Source organism: Triplophysa rosa, linkage group LG7, assembly GCF_024868665.1.
Source record: "Triplophysa rosa linkage group LG7, Trosa_1v2, whole genome shotgun sequence".
Taxonomy (NCBI): domain Eukaryota; kingdom Metazoa; phylum Chordata; class Actinopteri; order Cypriniformes; family Nemacheilidae; genus Triplophysa; species Triplophysa rosa.
This window is the reverse complement of record NC_079896.1, coordinates 14,061,519-14,084,387: the sequence shown is the minus strand read 5'-3', so window position 1 is coordinate 14,084,387 and position 22,869 is coordinate 14,061,519. Positions and strand designations below refer to the sequence as shown.

Genomic DNA, 22,869 nt, shown 5'->3' with positions numbered 1-22,869 from the left:
GAATTATTAAAAACATAGTTTTCAGATTACCATGAACATGACATGAGACTCAAATATATCACAAATGACACTAATGTTTAACATAAATTACCCTAAAAGTTTTGAGCAAATGCATTTATGTTTATAATAATAATACTGTCATGTTTAAAACAATACTTGACATTTTTGGAAGGATATGTCTACTTTATACATATAACCACGTTCTATTGTAACATGTTATAGGTCCAATTAAGCAAAATAGTGGAATGTTAATTCTTATTTCAATGTATTTACATTTGACAAAAAAAAAATGCAAAACACGGACACATACAAACTCTAGATGAGGAAGAGATAAATATAATCATACTTTCCTGTGACTCGCATTGCATACAACGTCAGCGATGTGGTAGACTGTCTCAAAACCTAGTGAGCTGTCTACCTAGACATGATAGACGTGTGCTGCACACATGGCATGCGTAGAAACAGTCGCGCAGTGCTTTTTTTGGAAAGCGTTTACCACATTCAGCTGTAACCTGTGATGACTAAAATGCTTCCTTTGTTTGTATTGTCCACGATGTCTGCTGTCTAGTAAGTATGCGCCTTAGATTTAGAGACACAACCCTAGCTGACCAAAACGACAATGTTGACGCTAGTCTTTTGACGCTTTGAACGCATTTCTTCACGACCCACGCGATTTCTCATGTTACTGGTAAGATATTGAATTAATTGGATCGTTTTCTCGGTTTTTACTGTGTTAAGAATTAATAATAAGTTGTTTACAGTTTCATGAATATGAATTACAAGATTGCAAAGTTTTATAGTATCATAAATAATTGAGGTGCGTGGTAGAGGTGTTGAGAATGTTCAAAATGCTGTGTCATTCAAAAGATAGCCTAATTTATATTTCTCACCTCTAACTATTATTCTTGTTTGGTTATGCTATTCTATATATGGGGTCTCTTCATGTTGTCTTTTTTGGTTTGGTTTCACAAAAAAGTTTGAAGTAGCAAACATTGATAGGCTATACAATATCTTTAGCCCTAACTGTGTTGCAAACATTCACAACGTATTAGATGTAATAAAAACATTTTTGTTCTACTTCTTATTACATTCTTCAGCATTTTAGCTGTAGAGTAGGCTACTTTATACTTAATGAAATATAAAAAAATGTTTTTATTAAAACATTGTATTTATTTCAATGTTTTATTTAATTCTTCTGTTAGTTTGTTACACTGTTTGCGTTACAATGAAACACTAGCAGGTGCAATACAAACTCACCGTCTGTTTCTTCTCTGAATGTTTCCGTTACTGCAATTGGGTCAAGTCACAGTTGAAAAAGTTAGGTAGCTCTGTTAAATCGGTGTTATTTTTAACAGCTAAAACTTAAACATAATCTGCAGATATAACGTGGTATTATCTTACTCATGAACACTAGCGTAGCGCGTATCTTTTCATCTTAAACTGGATTTATTCTCTCAGTATTTCTGAATTGATTTAATGTTTAGCGACATTTACAAGCAGGAACAGTGAAATGCTGTGGTTTGTGTGACTGTCTGCCACTGTGGGCTCATTTCCTCATTGCAAACGTCGGTAGGCTATGTGAAGTATGACGCAGTGTTGAGTGTCTGCTGTATTTTCTCACGCATGAGGTGTGTGTGTGTGTGTGTGTGTGTGTGTGTGTGTGTGTGTGTGTGTGCGTGCGCGCGTGCGTGCGTGTTTTAAATTGATCTCTTCTGTTCTTTATTCATGTCTCTGTCAGATGATGCGGTTTGTCATACTTGTAATGATAACTGTTCACAAGAGACATTATGTAGAAATCTCATTTGTTTCGTAAATAACAACAGCAGAAACAGAATGTATAGAAAGCACAATAGAAAACACAATAAAGTTCCCAAAGAATCCAAATTTACAAATGACAAATTCACATTAACAATAAATAGGCTAAATAAGATATATTAAACAAAAAAATTAACGCATCTGCCAAATGCATAAATGGGCCAGTGACAAAACAGGGTTGGCAAGATCAAAAATCTTTTATAGTTTTTAAAAGCATGCATCGGATATTTTAAAATGTACTTAGGTTATTTATGTTGATTTTGTGTAATTACAAATAACTTTTCTTAAGACTGAAGGTACCTGAAAATGTCAAATGGTGTAACTGCCAAAGAATGAGAAATATTAAATATTTTATCCACCTAGATGGAATGTAAACATACTCATAAAAATAAATAATTTATTTTAAAATATCACACGAAAATAGATTTTATTTAAGTTAATTTATTTATATAAGTTATCTCAAAATATACATTTGAATGCGTTTTTGCAACATGTATTGGGACATACAGTATGCTGAAAACACTTTTGTTTTCGAAAGAATCTTGGACAAATTATGTAAAAATGACCAAAACCCTACCAACTTGATGCTTCTCTTTTATTACACATGAATTTTCCTGTATATAATTACAGTTTTGTGAAAAATACTGGTTACGCCAATTTTCACTAACAAGTTACATCACTTGACCATGTTGCTTCTACAGCCAAAGGCCATTGTTTGTTGAATACATTACCACTGAAAATCAAGCGTGATGGTAAAAACATTTGATAACAAGAAATCATCATGTCTTGTAGTGTACCTGTAGTTAAACGGTTAGTTCAGGGTTAGAATAAAAATTCTGTCATGAATTATTAATCCTCAAGTCGTTTCACAACCGTAAAACCTTTGTTAGTGATGTTAGTGATTCCACCTCGATTAAGCCGATAGCCGATGCCGATACCGATACCGATATATGCTGTCTATCCACCGGGCGTTTTTACACCGGCCGTATCCACTGCGTGTCCGCTTTTGGGTGGCACATACCACTGGTGCTAGAAAGGTTTAAAGTTTGGTAGCACAGGCCAAACTGTAGGAGTATAAATCGTCTGTTGTCATCATTAAAAAAAATATGCAAGTACAGTTCATTATGAATAGACAGGTAACTGACAAAAGACATTAATGTTACATACAGATGAATAAATTAGGGCCATATCATTTTTAGATTACCTAAATTTGTTTGAATATTTCTCAGTTGTGTAGTTTTCCTTTTTAACTATACAATAGTGGTATATTTGTCCACATAAATTACTGTAGTATACTATAGTAAACTGAAGTAAAATTCTTAGATACTATAGTGTTTTTGAACTTTACTATAGTATACAGTGTTTATCAATTTACTACAAGGGCACTACAATTTTCAAAAACAAATATTATAGTACACTACAGTATTTTTTGTCTGAGTGTTCAATTTAACGGGACTTTTATTTTGACGGGTCTTCGGGAAGACGCTTGTTTGCAGATAGCTTCACTCAAACAGTAAAACGGTCGTAAAATAAACTCTCAGAGCATCTCTGACTGGAGAGGAAGTTCACGTGTTCACATCCTCAGACATTGCAGACGCAGATAAAATACTCGACCATCACTCATGTTGTATGTTAAACTGTGCACGTAATTCACTCAGACACGCAGAACAGCCAGATGACATTTAAATAACAGGACTCCGCGTCCGCATGTAGTTATATGGACTCAGTGCGATGCGCCATTGATTATTGTCACACAACAAGCACCACCACGACAAACGCACTACACACAAACACACAGCTCTGTCTAATGCACATATTCTTATTATTCTACATATATGTCGCATTGTTGTTATTTTTTTTCAAGTTACTTGTCCAGCCGGGCAAGTAAAGTTATCTCTCACTTGCCCATACAAAACATTCACTTGTCCTGGACAAGCGTTAATGTCGAGCCCTGCTTTTAACATTTTAAAATGATGATAAACGAAATAATTTTAAAACATTTGGAAAATGAATTAGGTGAATATTAATTAAAGAAGCAACAAGAGCATAGGTGTCTTAGAAATGGAGACTACAAAACTGCAGTGTGCAGAGACGAAAGTCACAGGGCGGCGCGTTGCATAATATATTGTAGCGTTCTTCGAACAAAATGACCAGGCGTTCCTCCGTTCAACTTCTTTATTGGAGAGTTTAACAATATAATTCAGGTTCACTGCACTGGCCGTAACACACGCCGAACATACGCACCAACCTTAACCAAACCCCACAAGCCCCTCCCTCCATAGCCCCCCCCTTCTCTCTCGTCTTAAGGGCACAGGGAGTAATTACCTTACGCTATCCCCTAATAACATTAAATCACAACTATAATGACATTACACTGCCCCCTCCTTTATAAGAAGGACCCTTGTCCCAAGGGTCAAATAAAGTCTTTGAGGTGAACAGGTCGCCGTCTCTGTCTCTTTGGTCGCGAAGGACACCCATCAGGCTGAGGATCAAGGCATGTCAGTGACTGGGGTACAAGGACAGGAGACTGGGATACCAGACTGAAAGGAGAAACAAGGTGTGTGTTAGTTCGGTGTGGTGAACTCTGAACAATGGAAGTTTGTGGTAAGGGCCTGGGATCAGAATGCATGGTGTTGGGTGATGCGAGAAAAGGTGTGGTGAGGTTACCTCTGTATGGAGCCAACCTGTCTCTGTGTAAGACTACCTTTTTCCCCTTAGGTGGCATCTGTACTCTGTACACCACCTCCCCCACTCTTTCCAGGACAAGACACGGGCCCACCCAATGGCAGTCTAATTTTGGACAGCGGCCTCTTTTTCTCTTCGGGCTGTACACCCAAACATTCTCACCAGTCTGGAAATCTCTTCCTTTACTCTTGATGTCATAGTTTCTCTTCTGTCTCATGCCGGCTTTTTCCAACTGATCCCTAGCGAAAGTGTGTGCTGTTTCCATCCGTTCCTGTAGCTTCATGGCATACTCCGGTCCAGCTGGCACAGCCGGTGCGTCAGGGGGTTTCCCAAACATCAACTCTGGGGGGGGTACGAAGCTCTCGTCCAAGCATAAGTAAGGAGGGTGTGCACAGCGTAGAGTCTTGCACTGCAGATCTATATGCCATGAGGATAAAGGGAAGGTGTGTGTCCCAATCACGCTGGTGGTCAGATGTAAGGATGGCTAGTTGTCGGCCCAAAGTCCTGTTAAAGTGCTCAACTAAGCCGTCGCTTTGGGGGTGTAAGGGTGTTGTCCGTGTTTTTTGTATTCCAAGGCGCTCGCAGAGGGTTGCAAACAGCTTGGATTCAAAATTTCTCCCTTGATCACTATGAATGGTCTCGGGCGTCCCGAATCTGCTGAACATCCCCTCCACCAATGCATCTGCAACAGTTTCTGCCTCCTGATCTGGAAGTGCAAAGGCCTCTGGCCATTTTGTAAAGTAGTCCATAGCTGCAAGTACAAAACGATTGCCTCTTTCTGTGCAGGGGAAGGGCCCCATGATGTCAACAGCTACCCTTTCCATCGGTGCTCCAGCCGCCTGCTGCTGAAGTGTTGCATGTGATCGGTCGAGGGGACCTTTGTAGGCTGCACAGGTATCGCATTTTCGGCAAAAATCCTCCACATCCCTTCTGCACTGACTCCAGTAAAAACCCTGACGAAGGCGGCGGAGCGTCTTGGAGACCCTGTCCCCAGTGTCCTGTCCCCGGACTTCCATGGCAAGCTTCCAATACTGTTTGTCTTAAGGTTTTGGGAACTACCACCTGCCATCTCTCCTCTCCAGTTGCAGGTTCTTTCCATGCTCGCTGGAGTACTCCTCCATCCAGTCGCAAAGTTCCAAATTTAGACCAAAATCCCTTTGTAACTAATGAGGCTCCCGCTACATCTCCCCAGCTGGGTCTCTGCTGCACCTCCAGCCACTGCAACACAGGTACCAGTTCTTTGTCCTTTCCCTGCTGTAGCTTCCATTCTGGTGTATCCACCACCCTCAACATCTTGCAGTTAAGCAGCCCCATCTCATCCTCTTGGAGTCTCTCCCTCTCTCGCATCTCCTGCTTTTCACAATGACGACAGCCCTCTGGAGCACATGGTCGACGGGATAACGCGTCAGCGTTGGCATGACAAGACCCAGCTCTATGAACCACTTTGAAGTTGTATGACTGGAGTTCTTCGATCCATCTAGCTATCTGACCTTCAGGCTCTTTGAAGGACATCAGCCACTGCAGTGCAGCATGATCAGTCCGTAATGTAAACGGTGTACCGCACAGGTAGTATTTGAAGTGTCTTACAGCCATAACTACTGCAAGGAGCTCACGTCTAGTCACACAGTAGCGTCTCTCGCACTTGTTAAACACCCGGCTGAAGTATGCAACAACCTTCTCGCCGTCAGATCCCGGCTGTGACAGGACTGCTCCAGCGCCAACGTTGCTCGCGTCTGTGTCCAGAACAAAAGGTAAAGCAGGGTTAGGGGGCACGAGAATGGGTGCTTTCATCAGTGCCTGCCGAAGGGTGTCAAATGCCCTCTGGCACTCCTCTGACCACTCAAAGGTACAATTTTTCCGTTGAAGACGAAAAAGCGGTGCCCCTATACATGAGAAACCTTTCACAAATCTACGATAGTAGGATGCTAATCCCAGAAAGCTCTTTAGTTGCTTCAGATCTGTGGGTTTTGGCCAGTCCTTAATAACTTGAATTTTGTCTTCCAGGGTGCCTATGCCTTCACCTCCCAGCTTGTGGCCCAGGAACTCAACCTCACGTCTCATGAAGTAGCATTTCTCTGGATGTAATTTAAGTCCAGCTGCCGCAACTCTCTCCAGTACCCGTCTTAGTGAATTGAGGGTTGTATCAAAGGACTCCCCATGGACTAGGAGATCATCCAAGTACACCAGGCACTCGCAACGGGGAATACCTAGTAATACTCTGTCCATAAGCCGTTCGAAAGAGGCCGGGGCATTGCAAAGGCCGAAGGGGAGGACTTTAAACTGCCAGAGACCCCTGTTTGTGCAGAACGCAGTCTTTGATGCAGAGTCAGCAGCCAATGGCACCTGCCAATAGCCGCTGCGCAGGTCCAGAGTTGAAAACCAGGACGACCCCGACACTAAATCTAGAGTCTCATCCACTCTAGGTAGGGGATAAGAGTCCTTTTTTGTGACTTTATTCAGTTGTCTATAGTCAACACAAAAGCGCCACCTGGAACTTTTTTTCCGAGGAACCATAACGACTGCGGAAGACCAAGGGCTCTCCGATGGTTCAATAATGCCTGCTTCCAACATCTCCTCTAACTCTCTGTCTGCAGCTTCCTGTTGTGATAGGGGGAGACGACGTGGCCGGACTCTGATTGGGCGAGCATCCCCTGTGTCAATAACATGCTGTACTAGATGTGTCAGGCCCACCTCATTTTCCTTGAGAGCAAAAATGTCTTTAAATTCCGACATGACTTTCCACAAGTCCTCTTGTTGCTGTTCACTTAACCCATCACAGTTCTTGGCCCAGATATTCCTTAAAGCTGAAAGGTGACTTGTGTTCATCACTGGAATGCTTCATATTTGTAGTGGGCAGCGGATAGGACTCGGGTAAAACACAATGTTGTGTGGTCTGCCGAGCCAGGGTCACATCATGTGGCGGTTTGGGAGAGGGAACACTGGCCAGCTCTGAGGTATGCCGAGTATCTTGCACAGTATTGGCATGGGGCATAGGCATGTCGTAAGCTGGCAATCTATTTACTGGGGCTGTTGCAGCTTGGGCATGGCTCGAGAGATCAGCCGTGCTAACAGATAAGGGCAATGTGGGGTGGCTTGAGGTAGGAGGGGTTAATTTCACAGAACGTCCATCAGGAAGAGTAAGTGAATCTTTACCTAAATCCAGGACACATCCAACAGCCTTCAGAAAATCCAGCCCGAGTATGCATGGGTCTTGTACTTCAGCCACCCACGCAGCAAACAACACAGACAGTCCTCCAACGTTGAACTCAAAGATCCCTTTCCCCTTAAGTGGGGCGAAATCTCCAGTCACAGTTTTTAGTTGCGCTGATGTCGGTCCAACTGCTGTCCCCTCCGGAACAAGGTCAGGTCGGACCAGTGTTGCATTTGAACCTGTGTCGACAAGGGCCGTGCATTTAACGCTTGCCACTATAACAGGTATGTGACAGAGATTTCCCACATAAGTCCAACCCACAACTATCTAACTGTCTGCATATCCATCCACTTGCTGGTTGTCAGCTTTGGCTAGGGTGAGGGTATGAGAAGTGCTGTTGCAGGCCCGTGTCGTCCCCTCTAAACGGGCCCCTGAGCGTTTCCCGGCGGTCCAATGAATCTTGGGCATTGTTTGATTAGATGATCTGGCTGGCCACACCCCCAGCACACCAAGGGTCGCCGCCGTGGGCGGGGATCTGAGGTGGGACGACCTGGGCGGAATGACAGGGCATTCGCGTTGGTGCCTAGTTGTACATGTGCCTCGGGAAGGGTTTCAGTCATTTTTGCAGCTCTCACTGTTGGTGGCGTCATACTTCCATCCATTCCATTACCAACAATTACTCTTTCTATGGCCAGTTCTAGCGCCTCACTCAGTGTAGACGGGTGAGCTAGTTGAGTTTGAATGCGAAGCTCCCTTGGGCTGAGTGCCTGGATGAATCGATCTCTTGCAAGCTCATTCTGTACTGGCGGTGGCATATTAGCGTAAGCTTGTTTACATAAATATTCAATGTCATTAGCTAAAATGTGAAAAGGCTCACCATTTTGCCTGCGTCTGGTATTAAACTCTGTCCTTAAAAGGATAGGCTGATTACATTGGCCGAATCGTCTGTTTAGAGCCCCGACCAAAGCTGCATAATTGCTTCTCTCCCCAGGACTTAACAACAATAAGCAGGCGGCAGCATCATCGTAGAGGCAAAGTGCTAACTGTAGGGCTTTGTGCTTTTCAGACCAACCAGCTGCATCCGCTAACAGTTCAAATTGTGCTTTGAATGCATTCCAGTCTGTTTTACCAGAAAACTTTGGCGTTTTAATAGCGGACATCTGTTCTGAATCTCCATCACTGATTTTCTGAGCATGGGCGCCGCCATGTTTGTTTACATCACGTAACTCTGCGTAGATGAGTGAGGGCGTCGTCATTTCGCCGTCATTTTGTTGATGTGAGTTCCAACCGCGTGGCGTGAACATCGCGGCAAAACCCGCTTCAGCAGCGCTTAACATGTCATCATCTCTCTGCCTAGCTATATCACTACAGCGCGAAGCAGCATTTGTCTCATGTGTCTCAATGCACTCACTTTTTCTCTTCGCGGCTGCATCCGGCGCCTCTTTCTTCACTTTGGCCCGAGCTCCTAGGTCCATAGCGGTCGCTAATCCTTACTTTTGCAATAAAGTTCGTCACTTCTGACACCAATGTAGCGTTATTCGAACAAAATGACCAGGCGTTCCTCCGTTCAACTTCTTTATTGAAGAGTTTAACAATCTCCTCCAGGTTCACTGCACTGGCTGTTACACACGCCGAACATACGCACCAACCTTAACCAAACCCCACAAGCCCCTCCCTCCATAGCCCCCCCCCTTCTCTCTCGTCTTAAGGGCACAGGGAGTAATTACCTTACGCTATCCCCTAATAACATTAAATCACAACTATAATGACATTACACTATTATGTACGCTTGAGCTCAAGTTCAAAGTCTACGCCCGATGGACGATGGGCAGGATTCAACTTTATTTTTACTCAGTGTTTTAGTTAAAAACGTTAATCAATAAATAGGCAGTGCGCGGCTGACGGGCGCAGAGATGGATTTCTTTGCGCACTCAGTTAATGTAAGAATGTGCTGCTTTTACAAGCATGATTTAATTACAGCTTCCTATTGGCGAGACATATCGGCGTTATTTTCTTTATCGGGCCGATGCCGATAATTAATTTATAAGCCATTATCTGCCGATAATATATATCGGCGTGCCGATAATATCGTGCATTCCTAACCTTTGCTCATCTTCAGAACACACATTAAGATATAGGTTTGATGATAGATTTCTGACTCACCACATAGACAGCAATGCAACATACAGTCAAATCACATAAAGTTAAGTATGAAGACATCATTAAAATAGTCCATGTGACTACAGTGGTTCAATCTCCATTTATGAAGCGAGAAGAGTATTTTTTGTGCGCAATAAAACAAAAACAACAACTTTATTCAACAATTTCCATACTTCTGCGCCAGTCTCCGACACCCGTCCATGAGAGGACCCGGCGTATGTGCGTAGTGTTATATTGTATTAATGATAAAATATCAGAAATGTAATCATTTCGTTTACCACTGAATTTATGTTAAAATGTAGACACCTACTTCATTTTGCTACATTATTAAATCATGTATGAATATTACATTATAATATTATATGATATTATATATAGCTTAAACTTTAAAATGAATGCAATAGAAATATGCATTAAAGCTAAATATTTCAACTAATGTTGAGCAACATAATTATCTTATTTATCATTACTTATCTTGGACTTTCAGAGCTTTAATTATGAAGTTGTGGATAAAGCACCATTTTCTCAAAAAATATAACATTGAATACTTGAAAATAGTTCCAAATAGTAGTTTAGTTTATTTTACATTATTAATTAGCATCATAAACTAGTGATATTTGACTAAATTGGCCCCTAACAGAAAGGTTTGTGATAGAACTCCAATGGTGTAACCGGTTACACTATTTGATTTTTCAATTTAAAATCAAAATTGACAGGCATAAATGGACACAAACACATATGGCATTGATTAGAATATTTCAAATGAAAATTTAAAAGTTAATACTCCTTGTTATAATAATGATGAATTATCATTCATGCGTCATACCATTTGACATGCACACCTAAGAATACCTGACCACACCCTAAAACAACAAATTATCTCACTTTTTAAAAAGAGTTTCTAACCTTTGCTTGCAGCAGTTAACATCACCAGGGGTTATTCTCTGTGATTTCATTTCCCGTCACATGTCTTTTTGCATAATATTAATAAAATTACTCCTTGAATGGTGGTTGCACCACCTTGACATTTGATGAATTTGACTTTACTCACATGATTCCCCAAATTAATTTTTATATTTAGAACAATGGTGTTCCATTTACTTTTATTTACTATTAAATATGACTAATGTTTGTTAAACAAGATGAATTTTTTGGTATCAAGTTTTTACGGTTACACCACAGAGACATTTCTGCAATCATTCCCCAATTATTCTCTCAAAATGAATTAAAACCAGAATTTCAGTCTTCAAGTCCTCAGAAAAGAGAGTGTATGCAAGTAATTTGCTCATTTATTTTGACATTTTAACCCTTTTAAATGTAATTAAATCACATGTACACAAAAAATGAGCGTCAAGTCATTAAGCGGGTTTCCATCACTCTGGTTTTATTCGCATTTTGAAGTTTTGCATCAGAAACGAGTGATGGAAACGCCAAATTTCGAATTAAAAACCCTTAATTCGCAAAAAGTTTTTACGCTCGCTTGAGGTGGTTTTTCATTTTTGCGAAAAAGGGTTAATGCGAATAATGAGAGATGGAAACATATTTGCCGAATAAATTCCTCCAAAAAGTAACGTAATTGCGTAAATGAGATGGCGTAACCTGACTAACCAGAGTACTGATCTTGTTACACAGCACCAGAAGTGTTGTTATGGTCATTCTTAAATACCTGAGCAAAGTCGTCAAAGTATTTTTGTAATTGCCTCTTAAAACTGTCACGACTGTGTTTCCCAAACAGCAGGCATCGACAAAAGCACCGCATTTATTGTGTTTCGTAATCGTCGGCTTGCGCAAGTTTTATTATATATGAAAATTATTATATTCAGTGGCTTCTCTTACTTTTCTTACTGATATTTAATAGCAGTTTATTAGGAAGTGACGGTTGACTAGTTGGATGGAAACGGTGCTTATTCAAAAATGTTTTATGCGATATTCCAATTTTGCGCATAAGCTAAATTCGCAACTTTGGATGGAAACCCGGCTATTGACCCAAATGCAAAACATACTTCTGCTCTAAAGTGATGAGTGTAAAACATTCTTGTCAAGCGGTTAACTTGCCCTTTGAGAATTGCTTACTGAAGTAGCATCTTGGTAGTGATGACAACCCCAACAAATGCCCAAAACATCAATCTTTTTTTACTTCATGCAAAGTGTTAATATGTTTTCTTATCAACCCATTTAACCAAGATCTGAAGGGCGTAATGGAGCTTGAACTCTCTCTTTCTCTCTTCAGGTTATGAGGGCTGTTGTGATAGTAACAGTTTTTCTTCACTGTGTGGGACAGAAGTATATACTAGGTAATGCATATCTGTGCTTTTCTGCATGAATGAAACGAGTCATACTCTTTTCTCTTTGAGTTTTATAAATTGTCTGTATCTGTTTGTTTAGGCCAGGAACCCCTGTGTCAGCCCCAGCCTTCATGCTCTGAATGCATAAGAAGACCTGGATGTGCGTGGTGCACAAAGGCGGTAGGTTATAGCATGTAAACAGAAAATAAATGTTTATTTTAAATATCTTTAGGTTAGGGGTGCACTCTAAAAAAAAGCCGTAAAAATAGGGCACAATATACTGTATTAATATGAAGGAATTTTCCGTGTTCATTTTTACAGTTGTTTTACCTGTATTTTACAGTTTGCACTGCATTCATTTGCATTTTAGCATTAATGGAAATGTCCGTAAAATAAAGGAAAATGTACTGGTAATTTTCTGCCAGTACTTTATCTGTTTTTTCACGGGATTTTTTTTACAGTGTGGGTGTAATGCAGTTAAATAGAAACAATGCAAATGTAGTGTAGAGATTGTTGAGTAACAAAGCATTTAAAAACAACACTTCACTATGAGCACTTGTGGTGGCCCTTTCCTGCTGTGGTTGATCATGTTTTACTATGCAAACTGTTTTGCTGCTTCTTCAGCAATGCACAAAGTAAGGCAAAGTTATCTTTTTTTGAATTTATACTAGTATGCAAATACAGAGCTTGATAATTGGTTGTCTGCTTGCCTTCTCCATTGACTTCCATTCATTTTCTTACAGGCATTTGCAATTTAATATTATTAATAAAAAATTTAAATTAGACAGCTATGCACATGAATTACGAGCTGATACTAGACTCATGATGAAATTGAAACGTCCTTGTGCTGCAGAACTTCTTGAAACCAGGAGAGGCCAATGAACGTCGCTGTGATTCCCCTGACTCTCTAAAGGACCGGAAGTGTAACACTGAGCATGTGATCAATCCCAAAAATTATTTTATCCTTAAAAAGGACACTGACCTCAGCAATGACCCTGAAAATGTGGTTCAGCTCAAACCTCAGAATATCAACATTAAACTCAGAGTTGGTGAGTTTAAGATTTACACATACAGTTAAAGGGATAGTTCACACAAAAATGAAATTTCTGTCATCATTTACTCACCCTCTTATCATTTCAAACCTTTATGACTTTCTTCCGCAGAACATAAAAGAAGATATTTTGAAGAAAGTTGGTAACCAAACAGCAGTGGCCCCCATTCACTTCTAGTGTATGGACACAAAACCAATTCAAGTGAATGGGGGCCAGTTAACAACATTCTTCAAAATAATTTTATTTTTGGGTGAACTATCACTTTAACACGTGTTGTGGCATTAATAAGATAACATTTCAGCCATGATAGTGTTACAGATGATTTCTTGATGAGATACTTCAGTTTGTTTTTAAATGTGCAGGTGTCCCACATGTGTTCCCGATTGAGTTTAAAAGAGCTCAGGGTTATCCTATAGACCTGTATTACCTGATGGATCTGAGCTATTCAATGAAAGATGATCTAGAACAAATTAAAACCTTGGGTCAGAAGATCCTCAAGATACTGAAAGACAAAACAGAAACCGTACGGATCGGTAAGACTTTGCTTTAAAGCAATTCTTGAAATATAAACATTTTTTGTTAACTAATCATTTGCTACAGTGTGACACATAACTTTTTAAGCAGTATTTGTCTTAGTATTAAGTTATTTTTGAAAGTAAAAGAAATCTATTCTAAAATGTGATTTTTAGTGTTTCTAAAGAAACTCACGGTTTCATATTTGTGACCCTGGACCACAAAACCAGTCTTTAGTAGCAAGGGAACATTTGTAGTAATAACTGATTAACCTCAAAGGCGATTTTCTCAATATTTAGATTTTTTGCACCCTCAGATTCCACAATTTAAAAGTTGTATCTCGACCAGTGTCCTATCCTAACAAACCACACATCAATAGAAATCTTATTTATTCAGCTTTAAGATGATGAATAAATCTCAGTTTCGAAAAATCGACCCATAAGACTGGTTTTGTTGTCCAGAGTCACATATGCAAATAAAAATATATAACCTGAAAACTATATATATAACATACTGTACGTGGTTCGTGTAATTAAATGTTCATTCATTATAACCTCTTTTTCTCCTTATGGTCATTTCTCAGGGTTTGGCTCATTTGTGGATAAGGAAATGTTGCCGTATGTCAGTATGGTAAAGAGTAAGATTGCTAACCCCTGCCCCAATCGCATACATAAGTGCCAAAAAGCTTTTAGTTTTCAGAACTTCCTGCCATTGACCAGCAATGCCAAAGAGTTTGAACGGGAGGTTAGCCATCAGAAAATCTCTGGCAACCTGGACTCCCCTGAAGCGGGCTTGGATGCTATAATGCAAGCTGTGGTCTGTAAGGTAAGAATAGACTTTATGCACACAGGGTGATGACGTACATCTGCTAAAATCTCAGCCAGCTAAGCCACTTCGCTGTCATAGTGCTGAGGTCATTTTTCACTAAGCGATAAAGATATGTTTACTAAAAAAAATTCAAATTTCAGCAAACTGACAGTACACTGTAAAAAATGATTTGTTGTTTTTTGTTGTTTCAATTTAAAAAATAAGTTACCTGGTTGCCTTAAAATTTTAAGTTAGTTCAACTTAAAAATATTAGTTCACTTAATGAATTTGTTGCAAACTCGTTGTGTTGACTAATATTTATACTAATATATATTAACTTAAGAATTTAAGGCAACCAGGTAACTTATTTTTTTAAGTTGAAACAACAAAAAACAACAACTCATTTTTTACAGTGTACTACACTCTACACTCGTGCGCCGGATGTAACTGAGCAGGCTGAGACAAAACGTGGAAGCAATCGTGCATAGAGTCTATCATGTAAATAAATGGCATTTAAAGAGTTCCCTATTTAAATAAAGGAAAGGTTTATCCAAAATGAATAATTCTCTCATTTTTTACTCAACATGTTGTTCCAAACCATATGTTTTTTTCCGTGGACCACAAAAATGTAAGGAGTTGACAGCCAGTTAGCATTCACACCATTATATTTTTCAAGCGAAAGGTGACTAAAACAGTCAGTCGCTAATATTCTACTCTAGCTCTTTGGGTTTGGGTCAGCATGACGGTGAGCAAATCATGTGATCATGATTTTTATTTTTGGCTAAACTATACCTTAAAGAAAGGTTCTACTACAATGTCAATGCACAACCTGCAAATATATCAGAATTTAGCAGAACATCTCGATGACATTAAAGATCCTGTCGTCAAAAACTTCCAAAAGTAGAGACACAAACTACATTTACAAGGCTGTTAAGGGACAGGTAAGTCTGAAATCAAATCAAAAACAAAATGTTGACATAAAAAGATCTTAAGGATATCTTATTTACTTGACACCACGTATCCCAGAAACTCTTGACTTTTTGTGCAATATGCAGTAGACAATCTGTGAATGGTCCGTGGGAGTGAGTAATTCACTTGTAGCTAAATAAAGAGGGCTTATTTTTCCATTTCTCCCCACAGGATAAGATCAAGTGGGGGAATGTGACACAAATTCTGGTTTACACTTCCGATGACACTTTTCACATGGCAGGGGATGGACGACTGGCTGGTGTATTTCAGCCACATGACGGAAAGTGTCACCTTAATGAAAATGGTTCCTATGATGGAAGGTCTTATGTGAGTATGCGAAGCTCATTTTATAAAGAACATGTATTTTTTTTATTACTTTATGCATACTGTAATAGCATGACATTTCAAGTAACTTTACAGAGTCATCTACGTACATGAATAAAACATGTAATTTTATTACAGGATTACCCATCAGTGGGTCATCTGTCAAGAGTTCTGCAGGATAACAATATTCAGCTAATATTTGCTGTAACGGAGGACATCTATCCAGCATATAAGGTTAAAGCATAGTATTAGTAGCAATAACAGTAATAATAATAATAATAATAATAACCTCTCTTTTAAACACACAAACATTAACAGGCGCTGAGTTCAATGATTCCTCAGTCCGTGGTTGGTGTATTAAAAAATGACTCCAGCAATGTTGTTGGTCTCATCTCTGAAGCCTATGGAGTGAGTATCCAGTTGTTTAATCCTCTTAAAATATTTTTTTATCAAGTCACGCAAACATTTTGTGCACTTCTGCTTAAAAGCTAGTCTGAATGGTTAGATCTTAATCGAACTGAACTGAAACCATATGTGTGGATTATGAAACCGATATACCGATAATCTGAAAAGGTAAACTGATTCTTATCTCATATGAGTCTCATATTGTCCATTTAACACTTTGTTGTAACTCTAATGGATAGAAAGTTATAGTTAATTTTAGTGTAGCTGTGACAACTTACAAAATATTTATTGTAAAACATACAGTAAGGTCCAAACATCTCTGATAGTAAAAATGTTTTTACTGAAATGTTTTTACAAAAAAATTGATTTAGCAATTTCTCTAATTTAATGCCATTTATGTATATAAAATTATGTTATCAGCATAAGAATTTGTGTGAAGAGTTGAAATATTTATGCTTTATGTGCTTTATCATTTGAATGCTTTATCATTTTTTTTTGTTCTGTTGAACACAAAATATATAGATATTTTAAAGAATGTACATTTACATTTAGTCATTTAGCAAATGCTTTTATCCAAAGCGACTTAGAGACTTCAGGGAGCAATAAAGCGATATGTCATACCAACCCGTTCTCACTCCCGACTCCTCACATATTTACGCTCGGTCAGCGCCCCTCGGCGTCACTTTTGAACGCGCAGGGTACCCCTTTGGCGTCGTTTTTCAACAAACAGGGAACTGCGTTGCTGTTTGCTAAATGCTCCAGACCGAGATACGTGCAATTCTTAGCATTTCATAATTATTTATGGTTTAAATATTTTGTACACCTAACCCCAACCTCACCCTAAACCTAACCCTAACCACTTCTCAGCCATATAAAACACAACACGCGAATAAAAGTACAGTCACAGGTATTTATTGCACAAACTGACCAAAAGCATTACAAAATATAACAAACAACTCGTTTCGAAGACCTTTTTGCACCAAAGCCGTACAATAACTTTACATGAAGATGCCGTGCGTGTCCGTGAATGCATGAGCCGAGGTCGGCACCCATTTAAAGATAAACCGGAACAGCTAGATAAGTCGGTCGCGAGAGCCAATACCGTTTCACGTTCAAAACCAACGAAATGACGCGATCGGTCACGAGACACGGGAGAGCCAATGGCATCGAAGCTCATGTAAATTCCTCTGGCGGCAATATTTGAACGTCGTTCCTTCACTGGATTTGAGATTTACGGCAGAAGGTGATCGCTTTCGCATCTGTTCCTCATACAAATCGATCGTTTCGCGTTGGTACCCTTGGAATATCTGTATTTTTGAACGACATTGTGGCTGCTTGTATTATGTGTTTTATATTACGATAAATAAACTGTTACATTACTTGCTCAAACTGTGAAACTGTCTGAATAGCGTTATGTAAACGCAATTATCCTGGCCATTAAACTTAAATTAAACCCCGAAACATCATCATTGCAAATTATATCTAATATACATTTTCATAATAACGGTAAAATTCGCGTGCCCTTCTGTCACGACGGTGCGTGAGGAAGAACCCAAATGCAGGCAGGCAGTAAGGGGTTAACAAAAACAAGACTTTATTAACAAAAAATGCAAAAACAAACACCCTCAATGGGGAAAACGGAACTAAGAAATATACATAAAACAAAAGACTTCCCACGAGGGGGACAAAACGTAAAACAAGCACAGCGGAAACAAAACTAAGGTACATGACCAAACGTCTTAAATGAAACAAGGCAGGATAAAACACAAAACTCACACTACACGAACAGGGCGAGGAACAGGACCACGGGTAACAGCACGAGCAAGGGCACAAGAACAGGAACAGGGCACAAGAACAGGAACAGGGCACAAGAACAGGAACAGGGCACAAGAACAGGGCACAGGAACAGGGCACAGGAACAGGGCACAGGAACAGGAACAGGGCACAGGAACAGGGCACAGGAACAGGGCACAGGAACAGGGAACAGGAACAGGGCACAAGAACAGGAACAGGGCACAAGAACATACAGAACGCAGTACAATCCACGAGCACAGGACAAAGAAACAAGAGGATATTTAAAGGGAAGACAAACAAGGGATAACGAACGAAGGCAGGTGTGGAACATAAAACACTCAGGAAAGATAACAAGGAAACGAGAGGGGCGGGGCTAATGACGAGACACTGGAGAGAACGTATATTATTGTCAAAAGGACAATAATATGTTTCTCTCCACACATAACCAAAGGCTTTGTCATGACTCTGCTACAGGACCAAGAAAAACATGACTAAATGAAGCAGAGCCATGACACCTTCACGTCGAAAAACGATGCCAAAGGAGTACCCTGCGAGCGCAAATATGTGAGGAGTCGGGAGTGAGAATGTGTTGGTCATACAGGAGCAATAATACAATAGGTGCTAATACCAAGTTACTAGTTTCAACAAAAGCCAGAACCATACCTGTTGAGAGAAAGAGAGGGTTACTTTTTTTCTTTTCTCATTTGTCTGTCAAGAATTCACAGGAGAGATGGGTTTTAAGTAGTTTTTTTAATGTTGTGAGAGATGTGGTTGACTGGACTGAGTTAGGAAGAATGTTCCACCAAGAAAGAGCTGTGAAGGAGAATGAGAAGACAGAATGAGATTTTGAGAAGGCAACACAAGACGCCGCTCGTTTGCTGAATACAGGGTTCTTGGGGTGTAGGAGTGTAGGAGGGTGTGAAAGTATGCCGGTGCAGATCCAGTGATAGTCCTGTAGGCAAGCATTAGTGACTTGAATCTGATACGGGCTTCAACAGGTAGCCAGTGTAGAGAGATGAAAAGGGATGTCACATGAGCCCTTTTGGGCTGTTGGAAGACGAGGCGTATTGTGGCGAACCGGCCTTCCAACGCAGAAAGAAATCTCGCAGACAAGGGTTCCAGATGCCAAGAGTTTAAACTTTATTTGCTCGAGCCAACAAAGTGAGATATTCAGAGTTCATCTGATGTGATCTAACAATACATATCTAACTCCATACTTTATACAGAAATCTCAGGTTGTTTTTCACAGTGTTCACCAATCAGGTTTCACATGATATCATCTATTTTATTAGCCCGTCCCCTTCTTGTTTGCCACTATTATATTTCAATCGGGCCCACCTGGCCCATCTTGTTCGCCAGTTATCTTTCCGGCCTACTGTTTTAGAATTTAATCGTGGCGAGCACCTCCCAGGATTTAAAAAAGAAAAACACAGATATCATGTGTCCTTCAAACTACACTTTCCCCGGACACATTTCCTGGGCTTATCGGACGACACATGATTTATCACAGTTTTACTCTGGCACGCGGTTTAGTGTAATAATGAGCTCATGGTTTAGTGTAATAATGAGCAACCCAGTGTCCGTGACTTTGTGCGATAAACAAAAGTATGTGTGGTGTATGTGCAGTTCCTGTCTTATTGTGATAAAATATTTGCAGGTGTTCAAGTGCTCAAACATCATACATAAGGCCCCTAGCCCATATTATATCATAAGAATACTTGAGACCTATAACTAACTAGATGTATCATTCTATATTAGAAAATCCAATACTATATTAGAAAAACCACCATACCAAACACCATAATTTATTACATTTACGCATTTGGCAGATGCTTTTATCCAAAGCGACTTACATTGCATTATCCTATATATTTATACATAGGTATGTGCAATCCCCTGGGATCAAACCCACAACCTTACGTTGTTAATGCAATGCTCTTACCACTGAGCTACAGGAAAGCTGTAATGCTTTATTAATTGCATTATAATTGTTATTATAAACTTTCTGTCACAGATATTGATGTTTTCACTATCCTGACATGTATATAAATGCCTGTGTTTTTATTTGTGGGCCAGAACTTGTCATCCACTCTGGTGTTGGAGGAAGAAGGAGCGCCAAAAGAGCTGAGTGTGCGCTACAGGTCTAACTGTATTGGGAGTCAGGAAGTTACTGAATGGATGGAGAGAGGAGTATGTCAAGGCATCAAGCATGAAAATGTGAGATCCACCATCAGTGGTTTCATCATTAGGACCTTAGTATTAACACTAATGAAAACCGTCTGATTGGATGAGGACATTTTTATGCAATTTTCTGCCTTTAAAGGTTATGTTCCAAGTGCGACTGGAAGTGTCCGAGTGCCTAAAGGAGCCAAAGACATTTCGAATCAAACTCCAAGGGATCAGCGAGGAGGTGAAGGTCACGGTGGAAACTGTCTGTCACTGTGATTGTGGTCTTCCGGAAAAGTTTTCTGAACACTGCAATGGTACAGGAAATCTCACGTGTGGCGTGTGCAGGTACAGCCCTCTGGTGGTCTTAGCAGGGAACTACAAACTGCTCAAATATACTTTTATTTCTTTTACTGTAAATAGGAGGGGGTGCTGGTTTTAATTTACAATGATTTCATATGGAGGCAAATTGATTTTGCTTATATAAGTAAAATAAACCTAAAACCTTTTTCTTTTGACAAAAATAGTTTAAATGTTCATGTTATTGTATAATCTTTCAATTTTGTGTGTGTTAGATGTGCCGAAGGTTTTTTGGGTCAGCACTGTGAGTGTGAGCAGCAGAAGAATATGCACTCCACGCTCAGCATGCTGGCATCCTGTCGCCCTGACAACAGCTCACTTATATGCAGTGGGCACGGCAGCTGCGAGTGTGGCAAGTGTGTATGCCGCAGTGGCTATAATGGAGAGTTTTGCAGCTGTGAAGACGGAAATTGTGAACGTTTTCAAGGCAAGGGATGTAATGGTAAGTGCTGTAAAGTAGCAGCAACATGGTGAAATCACACTTCTGCAGGCACCAACTGACTGACTAACTTTTTGCACTTACAAAACAGAACATAACCATATTTGTACCCACATTTTTGCTTTAGGATTGAACTAATTTAGTCTTCTTTTTTGCATTAAAGGGACAGTTCACCCAAAAAATAAAAATTCTGTCACCATTTACTCACCCTCAATTTGTTCCAAATATGTAGAAATGTAGAAAAAAGACATTTATACATCTCTGTGCTCATCAGAATAAAGACATTTATACATATATTCATTTTTGGGTGAACTGTTTCTTTAACTGCATCTTAAGAGCATTTACTAAATAAATAAAATATGTTTCTTTCAATGTTATTGTTACTGCTTTGAAACTCACTGTTCAATGTTTTTCATGTTTGTCATAGATAAAGGACAATGTATGTGCGGTGTGTGTGAATGTAAAGAAAACTATACAGGCCCTGCATGTGGGTGCTCTCCTGACCAAGACAATTGTAAGCATGAGAATGGGTTATGCAATGGCCAAGGCACTTGCGTTTGCAATGGTTGTAAATGTAACAGTGGTTTCACGGGAGATCATTGCTCTGTATTCATCAATCGCTGCACACTATTCAAGTGAGTATAATAAGCTGAATGTGTCTCTTCTTTTGACCTCAAAACTAAGTTTTATGATTATTTTTCGTGTGCATTTGAGTGTTTTTAGCATCTGCTTGTTTGTGTTTGAAACCTATTAGTATAAAGATCATAAACATCTGCATTATATATTTGTATTTGCCTCTCGCTGTTTTAACCCATGCTTGTTTCATCTGTAGGGACTGTGTAACATGTCACGTGGGTGGTGGTAACACCAGTAGGTGTGCTGAGACATGTTTGAATGGTGAAATATCTCACCTGGATGGTACTCATGAGCTGGAGTGCACCTATGGGGACACAATTTCCTACGAAGTGAAACTTGGCCCCGGTGGCAAAATTATTCTTCATTATGCGGACCTCCCTAGTATGTCTCAACAGTCGTTTGAAATGTCATTTGATTTGTAGTGTGCCTTGTCGAAGCTTTATAGAATTAAAGTGGGTTGTAGATGCTGTGTCAATTTTGAGATCCTACATGACCGATGAATTGTTCATATTTATTTTTGTTTGTGTCTAGGTCACATTGATAAGACCACAATAATAATTGGGAGCAGTGTGACGAGCATCATTATTATTGGCATTGTAATAATCATTATATACCGTGCCCTGCTGGAGCTGTACGACATTAGAGAATATCAAAACTTTGTCAAATCACAGAAACAGACTGAATGGAAAGAGGTGATAAACTCATACAAATACACATATGGGAGCACATTTAACATAAACATTTTTTTTACAGTTTACTTTAGTAAATTATAGTGTTCCTATTATGCTACTTAAGCTAGAAATATGGATCTTAATATGTTATGATGTATAATTCAAGAATTTACAGATTCCATTTAACAGTCCGCTGTTTCTGTTCTATCCAGGACATGAATCCTCTTTTCAAAGGTGCCACAACAACAGTCTTCAACCCTTTGCATTTGGAGGATGAGTGACATCAAGTCACATAAACTTTTGAGAAAATGATTTCATTTGAACCAGAGGATCTCTGGGAGTTCATTCTTGTCATTTCTTGCTTTTAATGTTCATAATGCATAGCTTTTAATGTTCATTTGTATCTTACAATGTGCATATTCCATAATGAAAAGAAGTAAATGTCTATTAAAATAACAATAACATAGAACATTTTATATTAATTATAAGCCTATGAAGAAAACAATCTGTTGTGTAATTATAGAAATTAACAGCTTGTTTTGGTATTTTTCTGTATTTGATAAGATGTTAAATAAGAGAAAACCAATTGTAATTTGTCTTTTATTTTTTTTATTTTTAATTCAGTCAGTGTATTTTT

At 39.4% G+C, this 22,869-nt stretch overlaps 1 protein-coding gene across 1 annotated transcript; it reads left to right on the top strand.

Annotated features, from left to right (window-relative positions):
* Positions 1-381: 381 nt before the first annotated feature.
* On the top strand, positions 382-22,730 carry itgb7 (integrin, beta 7). Its single transcript, XM_057338230.1, has 16 exons — positions 382-688; positions 12,042-12,105; positions 12,197-12,276; positions 12,950-13,145; positions 13,511-13,681; positions 14,245-14,486; positions 15,609-15,764; positions 15,900-15,995; positions 16,080-16,169; positions 20,037-20,177; positions 20,284-20,474; positions 20,702-20,928; positions 21,353-21,560; positions 21,758-21,942; positions 22,093-22,253; positions 22,445-22,730. The coding sequence occupies exons 1-16, from the start codon at positions 680-682 to the stop codon at positions 22,511-22,513; spliced, it is 2,286 nt and encodes a 761-aa protein (XP_057194213.1). The 5' UTR covers positions 382-679; the 3' UTR covers positions 22,514-22,730.
* The last annotated feature ends 139 nt before the right edge of the window (positions 22,731-22,869 follow it).